The sequence below is a fragment of the Salvelinus namaycush genome, chromosome 26, assembly GCF_016432855.1.
Source record: "Salvelinus namaycush isolate Seneca chromosome 26, SaNama_1.0, whole genome shotgun sequence".
In the NCBI taxonomy this organism is placed as follows: domain Eukaryota; kingdom Metazoa; phylum Chordata; class Actinopteri; order Salmoniformes; family Salmonidae; genus Salvelinus; species Salvelinus namaycush.
This window is the reverse complement of record NC_052332.1, coordinates 40,425,895-40,438,218: the sequence shown is the minus strand read 5'-3', so window position 1 is coordinate 40,438,218 and position 12,324 is coordinate 40,425,895. Positions and strand designations below refer to the sequence as shown.

The 12,324-nt window shown below is 46.9% G+C and overlaps 1 protein-coding gene across 1 annotated transcript in view; it reads right to left on the bottom strand.

Annotated features, from left to right (window-relative positions):
- The window catches only part of LOC120021164 (SR-related and CTD-associated factor 4-like), a 60,640-nt gene that overhangs the window by 30,017 nt on the left and 18,299 nt on the right, over window positions 1-12,324 (bottom strand). Inside the window, exons 3-7 of the mRNA XM_038964803.1 lie at window positions 6,075-6,119; window positions 4,000-4,161; window positions 3,194-3,335; window positions 1,946-2,088; window positions 1,043-1,801 (exon numbers count right to left, since the gene is read on the bottom strand). Coding sequence (XP_038820731.1) covers window positions 1,043-1,801; window positions 1,946-2,088; window positions 3,194-3,335; window positions 4,000-4,161; window positions 6,075-6,119 — 1,251 coding nt within the window. The remainder of the gene's footprint in view (window positions 1-1,042; window positions 1,802-1,945; window positions 2,089-3,193; window positions 3,336-3,999; window positions 4,162-6,074; window positions 6,120-12,324) is intronic.

Below are 12,324 nucleotides of genomic sequence, written 5' to 3'. Positions count from 1 at the left end.
CTGCAGAGATGGTTGTCCTTCTGGAAGGTTCTCCCATCTCCACAGAGGAACTCTGGACCTCTGTCAGAGTGAACATCAGGTTCTTGGTCACCTCGCTGACCAAGGCCCTTCTCCCCCGATTGCTCAGTTTGGCCGTCTGGCCAGCTCTAGGAAGAGTCTGGGTGGTTCCAAACTTCTTCCATTTAAGAATGATGAAGGTCACTGTGTTCTTGGGGACCTTCAATGCTGCAGACATTTTTTGGTACCCTTCCCCAGATCTATGCCTCGACACAATCCCGTCTTGGAGCTCTACAGACAATCTCTTCAACCTCATGGTTTGGTTTTAACTCTGACATGCACTGTCAACTGTGGTACCTTATATAGACAGGTGTGTGCCTTTCCAAATCATGTCCAATCAATTGAATTTACCACAGGTGGACTCCCATCAAGTTGTAGAAACATCTCAAGGATGATCAATGGAAACAGGATGCACCTGAACTCAATGTAGAGTCTCATAGCAAAGGGTCTGAATACTTATGTAAATAAGGTATTTCTGTTTTTGGTGTTTAATACATTTGCAAAAATGTCTAAACACCTGTTTTAACTTTGTCATTATGGGGTATTGTGTGTAGATTGATTCCATTGTAGAATAAGGCTGTAACGTAACAAAATGTGGAAAAAGTCAAGGGGTCTGAATACTTTCCCTGTGTGTGTTGAGATTTTCAGAAATGCTTTGCTGCACAGTGTCTTTCTCTTGTGTTGGTCAGGTCGTTACTGTCAACGAGAATGTGTTCTAAATCACTGACCTGGTTAAATAAATCTTCTGGTTATTCTCATTTAAATCTAAATCTAGGTTAGGTTGTTGTATTGTTCAACATATCCCTGGCTACCATTACTAGAGACAAGACATTTCCCATAACAACGATCATTTTGAAACGCCATCAAAACAAACAAAATAAAAACTATTCTGAATCACCTTTACCCCCGTCACTAACACCCCTGTGGGACTAGGAGGTAAACCCCACTCTGCGGTTACAGGTCGATAGTAAGAAAGGGAACTCACAGCCACCTTGTCAAACGCTGTTTTCTGCTGGGTGGGCTCGCTGGAGGGGAGGGGGAGTCGCTGAGCGGCCGGGGTGAGGGTCTGGAGATGGGGCTGGGAGTGGAGGTGGTGGAGGTTGGCTGGAGGCTGGGGATGTGCCTGGTGATGCGGCTGGGGATGGGGTGGAGCCTGGTGATGCGGCTGGGGATGGGGTGGAGCCTGGAGATGCGGCTGGGGATGGGGTGGAGCCTGGAGATGCGGCTGGGGATGGGGTGGAGCCTGGAGATGCGGCTGGGGATGGGGTGGAGCCTGGAGATGCGGCTGGGGATGGGGTGGAGCCTGGAGATGCGGCTGGGGATGGGGTGGAGCCTGGAGATGCGGCTGGGGATGGGGTGGAGCCTGGTGATGCAGCTGGGGATGGGGTGGAGCCTGGTGATGCGGCTGGGGATGGGGTGGAGCCTGGAGATGCGGCTGGGGATGGGGTGGAGCCTGGAGATGCGGCTGGGGATGGGGTGGAGCCTGGTGATGCGGCTGGGGATGGGGTGGAGCCTGGAGATGCGGCTGGGGATGGGGTGGAGCCTGGAGATGCGGCTGGGAATGGGGTGGAGCCTGGAGATGCGGCTGGGAATGGGGTGGAGCCTGGAGATTCGGCTGGGGATGGGGTGGAGCCTGAAGATGCGGCTGGGGATGAGCCTGGGGGTGGCTGTGGGTCTGGGGCGGGAAGGGATGAGTCTGAGGCTTTAACGGAATTTGTTGGAAGTTCTGGAGCATTTGTTGAAGCTGCAGAAAGAGAGAGAGAGAGAGAGAGAGAGAGAGAGAGAGAGAGAGAGAGAGAGAGAAAGTGGAGTTAGGACACTGGGGAAGCCTGAAGATGGGACTAGCAAAAATAAAAGTTGTTGAGGGAAAAAATCTACTCAGACACACCTGTTGTCCCTTTGAGGACTGGAAGAGCTGAGCGACAGCAGCGAATGCGTCAGAGTTCTGAAGCTGAGGGACAGGCGCCACAACTGTGTTTTCTGTTACTGAGGTGACTGGACCCTTTACTGGTGAGGGGGATGAGGGGAAACCTGGAGGACAGAAGAACAAGAGAATGAGTCACACACAGACAGAGACAGAGACAGACAGACAGACAGACAGACAGACAGACAGACAGACAGACAGACAGACAGACAGACAGACAGACAGCAGTAATACCTGGGTCTGGGTTAACAGACAGACAGTAATAACTGGTTCTGGGTTAACAGACAGACAGTAATACCTGGGTCTGGGTTAACAGACAGACAGTAATACCTGGGTCTGGTCTAACAGACAGACAGTAATACCTGGGTCTGGGCTAACAGACAGTACCTGGGTCTGGGCTAACAGACAGTACCTGGGTCTGGGCCAACAGACAGTACCTGGGTCTGGGCCAACAGACAGTACCTGGGTCTGGGCTAACAGACAGTACCTGGGTCTGGGCCAACAGACAGTACCTGGGTCTGGGCTAACAGACAGTACCTGGGTCTGGGCTAACAGACAGTACCTGGGTCTGGGCTAACAGACAGTACCTGGGTCTGGGCTAACAGACAGTACCTGGGTCTGGGCTAACAGACAGTACCTGGGTCTGGGCTAACAGACAGTACCTGGGTCTGGGCTAACAGACAGTACCTGGGTCTGGTCTAACAGACAGTACCTGGGTCTGGTCTAACAGACAGTACCTGGGTCTGGGCTAACAGACAGTACCTGGGTCTGGGCTAACAGACAGTACCTGGGTCTGGGCTAACAGACAGTACCTGGGTCTGGTCTAACAGACAGTACCTGGGTCTGGGCTAACAGACAGTACCTGGGTCTGGGCTAACAGACAGTACCTGGGTCTGGGCTAACAGACAGTACCTGGGTCTGGGCTAACAGACAGTACCTGGGTCTGGTCTAACAGACAGTACCTGGGTCTGGGCTAACAGACAGTACCTGGGTCTGGGCTAACAGACAGTACCTGGGTCTGGGCTAACAGACAGTACCTGGGTCTGGGCTAACAGACAGTACCTGGGTCTGGGCTAACAGACAGTACCTGGGTCTGGGCTAACAGACAGTACCTGGGTCTGGTCTAACAGACAGTACCTGGGTCTGGTCTAACAGACAGTACCTGGGTCTGGTCTAACAGACAGTACCTGGGTCTGGGCTAACAGACAGTACCTGGGTCTGGGTCGTCCATCTCGGTGTCTGCAGCTGCAGCACTGCTGGAACCAGATATAGCCATATCTAGAAGAGGCTGGATGATCTCCATCTTAAACACACCATTCTTCTGCCACAGATTCAACACACGCACTATCTTACTCTACAGATAGGAGGGAGAGAGAGGGAGAAAGAGGAGAGAGAGAGAGAGAGAGAGAGAAAGAGGAGAGAGAGGGAGAAAGAGGAGAGAGAGATAAAGAAAGAGAGAGAGAGAGAGAGAGAAAGAGAGAGAGAAAGAGAGAGAGAAAGAGGAGGAGAGAGAGAGAGAAAGGAGGAGAGAGAGAGAGGAGGAGGAGAGAGAAAGGAGGAGAGAGAAAGAGAGGAGGAGGAGAGAGAGAGAAAGGAGGAGAGAGAGAGAGAGAAGGGAGGAGAGAGAGAGAGAAAGAGAGAGAGAGAGGGGAGGATAGTGAGACAGAGAGAGAGGGGAGGATAATGAGAGAGAGAGAGAGAGAAAGGAGGAGAGAGAGAGAAAGGAGGAGAGAGAGAGAGAGAGAGAGAGAGAGAGAGAGAGAGAGAGAGAGAGAGAGAGAGAGAAAGGAGGAGAGAGAGAGAGAAAGGAGGAGAGAGAGAAAGGAAGGAAGAGAGAGAAAGGAAGGGAGAGAGAGAGAGAGAAAGGAAGGGAGAGAGAGAAAGGAGGAGAGAGAAAGGAGGAGAGAGAGAGATTTGTTATGAGAAAGTACAGCGTCCTCAAGTATCCATTATAACTTGTTTCACCACCATTATAACCATCATCATCATCATCATTTCCACCGTCAGCATGGTCTTACCCGTTCTTCAGTGGGACAGAGACAGAGGTTCTCAAACGTTCCCGTGATGTTCTTGGTGAACCGTGGCCCGAACACGTCCTTGTCCACGCCGAACTGATGACGGGACTGTCGGACGATGGAGTCTACAACATATAGACCTGCCACCTTGTACTCCGGCTTACACTGGGGGAGACGGGGGAGGGGGCAGGGGAAAGAGAGAGGGGAGAGAGAGTAAGATACAGACAGAAAGAGAGTCAATTGAAAATTAAATGGAGAGGGAGAGAGAGAGAGAGAGGAGAGACATACAGACAGACAAAGAGAGAGAGAGGAGACAGACAGACAGACAGACAGACAGACAGACAGACAGACAGACAGACAGACAGACAGACGAGAGAGAGAGGAGACAGACAGACAGACAGACAGACAGACAGACAGACAGACAGACAGACAGACAGACAGACGAGAGAGAGAGGAGACAGACAAAGAGAGAGACAGTAAGACAGACAGTGTGGGAGTTAATGTTACATATAGGGACAGATGTAATACTATAGAGCAAGGACATGTGTACATCAGACCACAGGAGGAGAAGATGACACTTGGTGCATCTGCTAGCTCTGATGAGGGAAGTACAAAGGCCAAAGACATAGGCCCATAGGACAGCTGGACATACCAATGTCAGAGGGACACACGAAGGAGGGTGCCAGCCAACTGACCAACAGATGGACTATAGGCATAATAAATATATTATTTTTAGGACATGAAAGGGTCCCGCCACCATTATAACCTAACCGAAAGCAGATGGACTGAGGGAAGTAACTTCATTTGCATGTGGGATGGACTCATATGCTGTATGTGTATAAAAACAGAGCGAGTGCTCAGGGAAGTTGGCTGTTCCGCGGACCAGCACGGCTTATGATATTTTGTATTAAAAGCCTTTATTGAATTCACAAGTTCTTGTAAGTTTTATATTTCTAAGACGATTTTCCACCACAACAGCAAGACAGACAGCGAGACGGGCAGACAGCGAGACAGGCAGCGCAAGCGAGACAGGCAGACAGCGAGACAGGCAGCGCAAGCGAGACAGGCAGCGCAAGCGAGACAGGCAGACAGCGAGACAGGCAGACAGCGAGACAGGCAGCGCAAGCGAGACAGGCAGACAGCGAGACAGGCAGACAGCGAGACAGGCAGACAGCGAGACAGGCAGACAGCGAGACAGGCAGACAGCGAGACAGGCAGACAGCGAGACAGGCAGACAGCGAGACAGATAGACAGCGAGACAGGCAGACAGCGAGACAGGCAGCGTAAGCGAGACAGGCAGACAGCGAGACAGGTAGACAGCGAGACAGGCAGACAGCGAGACAGGCAGACAGCGAGACAGTAAGCGAGACAGGCAGACAGCGAGACAGGCAGCGCAAGCGAGACAGGCAGCGCAAGCGAGACAGGCAGACAGCGAGACAGGCAGACAGCGAGACAGGCAGCGCAAGCGAGACAGGCAGACAGCGAGACAGGCAGACAGCGAGACAGGCAGACAGCGAGACAGGCAGACAGCGAGACAGGCAGACAGCGAGACAGGCAGACAGCGAGACAGATAGACAGCGAGACAGGCAGACAGCGAGACAGGCAGCGTAAGCGAGACAGGCAGACAGCGAGACAGGCAGACAGCGAGACAGGCAGACAGCGAGACAGGCAGACAGCGAGACAGGCAGACAGCGAGACAGGCAGCGTAAGCGAGACAGGCAGACAGCGAGACAGGCAGACAGCGAGATATATAGATATGTAAAAGTGAGTCTTCAGTGTAACAGCCAACACATCAACACTCCATATCCAGAAACAACCCCCAATGCTAGGAAGTTTAGGATGTGGATAATGTATAGGCCTCTAATTCAAATCTGGACGTCCAAGCCAGTTCCACTGCTTTCTTAAATTCTTTCCCTTTAAATCAGGGACTGATTTAGACCTGGGTCACCAGCTGGGTTTTATTACTTATCAGGTAGAACAGAAAACTAGCAGTAATTAGGAGCTCGTAAGGATAAGAGTTGACTATCCCTAAAGTATAGCATACAGTGTAGAAGATAGGATGTGTGGAGGCACCTCACCTTTTTAATGAACTTCTCAACAATCTGGACCACGTGTTTATATAACTGGAAGAGAAGAAAACAGATGTCAGAGAGTTTTAGTAACAGACACAGATGGAAGCCTAGTCAAGGACTAAAATCTAAAATTCTCTTTTCAAATGGAGCCTGCTTTCTAGTGCAGGACAAGGCTTCATTAAAAGGATGCTGGTGTATGCTGGGGCGGCAGGTAGCCTAGTGGTTAGAGCGTTGGACTTTGAACCGAATGGTTGCATGATCAAATCCCCGAGCTGACAAGGTCAAAATCTGTCGTTCTGCCCCCTGAACAAGACAATTAACCCACTGTTCCCCGGTAGGCCGTCATTGTAAATAAGAATTTGTTCTTAACCGACTAGCCTAGTTAAATAAAGGTTAAATAAATAATGTTTTTAATGCTACCCTACCTGGAGACGTTCAGTCATTGCACTAACGGGTAAATCCATTTTAAATTCACTTTTCTTACATTCTTTTGTTTAAAACAATTATAATAAATCATAGATGTTTTGCCGTGGAAGAAGGTCAGAAAGGGATGTTTTTGGACCTGAAGGCCAAAACATTCAGGAGATAAAATGAGACTGCCATGTCTACATCACTGGAATATATAAAAGGGTTGAGTTTGATATCATTTAAAAAGCTTACAAACAGGGTTTCTATTTCATACATTTCTTGATTTAAAAAAACAATTAGTTGTTGTTTTTTACCTTTAAAGAGTGACTGCCGCTAAAAACCAACTAATTACTTTGAAAAACGGCAAGTGGCATCGATATGAGTCAGAAACATTTATTAGAATGTCAAAATTGACTACAAAGTGTAAATAGGATGATTTTGGTCATAAAGTCAGTCTGGTCTAAAATGGAGTTTGGAACCTGAGTCACGACAACTAAAGGTGTGTTCGTAAATTCATTTAAATTACGTTTACCGACACCGGCCATTTTCAACAGTTGTTGAGCGTTCGTAAATTCATCAGTTATTCTGCGTTCTGGCACAGTCAAAACGAGAGTGTATGGAATCAATATCATGACAAATGTATTCACAAATGTGAATCACTTTCCACAAATGTAAATCACCCATCCTCAAATGTAAGCGATTTACATTTGTGAATACATTTGGCATGATATTGATCCCCTAAGAGTGCTCTGAAATCGGAGTAGATAGCCAGAGCGAATTTACGAACGCGCCCCTAAATGAAAGTCGGGTTTGGATTACAATCTTGTCAACCATGCCCCCCCATTTGTCAAGGTCCCCATGCAAATCGCCCCTCTGCCCACTTCGCTTCCCTTCATTGAATGGGACGCCGTTATTTCATCACCCCCAACACGTTCAAAAGGATCACAGCCGTTTGAGACTGAAAAGCCTTATAAGGATTGACCATGCATTGATTGCATGCTTCCTGCAGGATGCACAGCCAACAACTATGGTTAGCATGGCCTGCTGAATAGGTGGTTGGACTTGGTCCCCAGTGGTGGTGAGTATACCGGTAGCTAGACCATAAACTGATTGTTATGTATATTTAATCATCATTATCGTCGCTAGCATAGCTGACGTTAGCTAGCTAGCTACCAACTAGTTAGCTGGCTAACATTAGCCTACCTCAGTACAACTCAGATTTGGCTTGGAAACACGATAACATTTCAAAGGAAGGCAAATAATTGTGATGACGCCAGATTGAATTTAGACCTTAGCCAGCTAACTATGATTGAGGGGACTACTGTATCTTAGCCAGCTAACTATGAGGGGACTACAGTATCTTAGCCAGCTAACTATGAGGGGACTACAGTATCTTAGCCAGCTAACTATGAGGGGACTACAGTATCTTAGCCAGCTAACTATGAGGGGACTACAGTATCTTAGCCAGCTAACTATGAGGGGACTACAGTATCTTAGCCAGCTAACTATGAGGGGACTACAGTATCTTAGCCAGCTAACTATGAGGGGACTACAGTATCTTAGCCAGCTAACTATGAGGGGACTACAGTATCTTAGCCAGCTAACTATGAGGGGACTACAGTATCTTAGCCAGCTAACTATGAGGGGACTACAGTATCTTAGCCAGCTAACTATGAGGGGACTACTGTATCTTAGCCAGCTAACTATGAGGGGACTACTGTATCTTAGCCAGCTAACATTAGCATTACTATATATTGTTGAAGAACTTGGCTAGTAACATTAAAATTATTTCCCTACTTTAGCAATGTCATCGTATTTCCATGCCAGTCTAAGTTAGTGTAATTTAGACGAAACAGTCACATTAGGGCACTAGGGCACAAATAAATACTGTATGCAGATGTGGTGGTACTAGCTAACTCATGTCGACAACAACGTATTAACTAGCAGCAACAAACTCAAACCAACCCAGGGCCATAGCAAAACATGTCACAGTTGGTTGCATAGTGTCCATTGAAAGAGGGGGAGGCAGGTATCCTAGTGGTTAGAGCGTTGGACTAGTAACCGAAAGGTTGCTAGATTGAATGCCCGAGCTGACAAGGTAAAAATGTGTTGTTCTGCCCCTGAACACGGCAGTTAACCCACTGTTCCTAGGCCGTCATTGTAAATAAGAATTTGTTCTTAACCGACTTGCCTAGTTTAATAATGGTTAAATACATTTTTTTAAATGTAAAAAGAGTGTAAACGGCGTCAGCCAGTCAGTCTATAAAGCATAGAATTAACTTCCAAACGAGATTTCCTTATTTCTCGAGCTATGTTTATAATTGAGGGATGATGACAATCGTCGACCCTGTTTTTCTGTTAGGCAAAGTGCACAGTTGAACGGACACCGGAATCTACCAGAAGGAGCAAAGGTGGGTATCATAACATGTCCAGAAATGTGATTGCAATGGTTTACCGACCTCCAAAAATAAATTGCATTCACTGTTCACTTGCTATTTTAACAGCTTGTCAAGCAAGACCTCAGAATGAAAGTGCCATGCGACACAATGGTTGTTGCCAGTCTCCCTCGACTCCTATGATAGAAGTACCCCTGTAACACCTCCTCCGTTGTTGCCAGTCTCCCTCGACTCCTATGATAGAAGTACCCCTGTAACACCTCCTCCGTTGTTGCCAGTCTCCCTCGACTCCTATGATAGAAGTACCCCTGTGACACCTCCTCCGTTGTTGCCAGTCTCCCTCGACTCCTATGATAGAAGTACCCCTGTGACACCTCCTCCGTTGTTGCCAGTCTCCCTCGACTCCTATGATAGAAGTACCCCTGTAACACCTCCTCCGTTGTTGCCAGTCTCCCTCGACTCCTATGATATAAGTACCCCGGTAACACCTCCTCCGTTGTTGCCAGTCTCCCCCGACTCCTATGTAAAGGACACACCATCACGAGGCCTCTGATAGTGACCTGAGTTACTGCCCTGAGGACACTGGCGGCTTCATCAACAACGACAGGTAATGTGTTATGTGAAAAGTTGTATAAAAAATACCAGGCTTGATAAACTAGTAGGCCAAGCAGATACGACTAGTAGAGTCATTAGCAAAAATATTTGTCCTTTCTTTGGAACAAAATTCAAATTTACCACTTGGCTGTCTTATCTCCCTGTCACAGGCCCTCCCAGTCAACACCGCCTCATAAGAGTGCCTGCTGCAGTTGTATAGATGTCCAGTTTGCAGCTGAACATGCAGTATCGACAAGACCAGCAAGGGGGCCCTCATCAACATCATGCAGTCATGACCTCACTGTGAGCATTCCTATGAATGGAACAGTCAGACATGACCTCACTGTGAGCATTCCTATTAATGGAACAGTCAGACATGACCTCACTGTGAGCATTCCTATTAATGGAACAGTCAGACATGACCTCGCTGTGAACATTCCTATGAATAGAACAGTCAGACATGACCTCACTATGAACATTCCTATTAATAGAACAGACAGACATGACCTCACTGTGAGCATTCCTATTAATGGAACAGTCAGACATGACCTCGCTGTGAACATTCCTATGAATAGAACAGTCAGACATGACCTCACTATGAACATTCCTATTAATAGAACAGACAGACATGACCTCACTGTGAGCATTCCTATGAATGGAACAGACAGACATGACCTCACTGTGAACATTCCTATGAATGGAACAGTCAGACATGACCTCACTGTGAACATTCCTATGAATGGAACAGTCAGACATGACCTCACTGTGAACATTCCTATGAATAGAACAGACAGTCATGACCTCACTGTGAACATTCCTATGAATAGAACAGTCAGACATGATCTCACTGTGAACATTCCTATGAATAGAACAGACAGTCATGACCTCACTGTGAACATTCCTATGAATGGAACAGTCAGACATGACCTCGCTGTGAACATTCCTATGAATAGAACAGACAGTCATGACCTCACTGTGAACATTCCTATGAATAGAACAGTCAGACATGACCTCACTGTGAACATTCCTATGAATAGAACAGTCAGACATGACCTCACTGAACATTCCTATGAATAGAACAGACAGTCATGACCTCACTGTGAACATTCCTATGAATAGAACAGTCAGACATGACCTCACTGTGAGCATTCCTATGAATAGAACAGTCAGACATGACCTCACTGTGAACATTCCTATTAATGGAACAGTCAGACATGACCTCACTGTGAACATTCCTATGAATGGAACAGACAGACATGACCTCACTGTGAACATTCCTATTAATGGAACAGTCAGACATGACCTCACTGTGAGCATTCCTATGAATAGAACAGACATGACCTCACTGTGAGCATTCCTATGAATGGAACAGTCAGACATGACCTCACTGTGAGCATTCCTATGAATAGAACAGACATGACCTCACTGTGAGCATTCCTATGAATGGAACAGACAGACATGACCTCACTGTGAACATTCCTATTAATGGAACAGTCAGACATGACCTCGCTGTGAACATTCCTATGAATAGAACAGTCAGACATGACCTCACTGTGAACATTCCTATTAATGGAACAGTCAGACATGACCTCACTGTGAACATTCCTATGAATGGAACAGACAGACATGACCTCACTGTGAACATTCCTATTAATGGAACAGTCAGACATGACCTCACTGTGAGCATTCCTATGAATAGAACAGACATGACCTCACTGTGAGCATTCCTATGAATGGAACAGTCAGACATGACCTCACTGTGAGCATTCCTATGAATAGAACAGACATGACCTCACTGTGAGCATTCCTATGAATGGAACAGACAGACATGACCTCACTGTGAACATTCCTATTAATGGAACAGTCAGACATGACCTCGCTGTGAACATTCCTATGAATAGAACAGTCAGACATGACCTCACTGTGAACATTCCTATTAATAGAACAGACAGACATGACCTCACTGTGAGCATTCCTATGAATGGAACAGACAGACATGACCTCACTGTGAACATTCCTATGAATGGAACAGTCAGACATGACCTCACTGTGAACATTCCTATGAATGGAACAGTCAGACATGACCTCACTGTGAACATTCCTATGAATGGAACAGACAGTCATGACCTCACTGTGAACATTCCTATGAATAGAACAGTCAGACATGATCTCACTGTGAACATTCCTATGAATAGAACAGACAGTCATGACCTCACTGTGAACATTCCTATGAATAGAACAGTCAGACATGACCTCACTGTGAACATTCCTATGAATAGAACAGTCAGACATGACCTCGCTGTGAACATTCCTATGAATGGAACAGTCAGACATGACCTCGCTGTGAACATTCCTATGAATGGAACAGACAGACATGACCTCACTGTGAACATTCCTATTAATGGAACAGACAGACATGACCTCACTGTGAACATTCCTATTAATGGAACAGACAGACATGACCTCACTGTGAACATTCCTATGAATAGAACAGTCAGACATGACCTCACTGTGAACATTCCTATTAATGGAACAGACAGACATGACCTCACTGTGAACATTCCTATTAATGGAACAGACAGACATGTCCTCACTGTGAACATTCCTATGAATAGAACAGGCAGACATGACCTCACTGTGAACATTCCTATGAATGGAACAGGCAGACATGACCTCACTGTGAACATTCCTATGAATGGAACAGGCAGACATGACCTCACTGTGAACATTCCTATGAATGGAACAGTCAGACATGACCTCGCTGTGAACATTCCTATGAATAGAACAGGCAGACATGACCTCACTGTGAACATTCCTATTAATGGAACAGACAGTCATGACCTCGCTGTGAACATTCC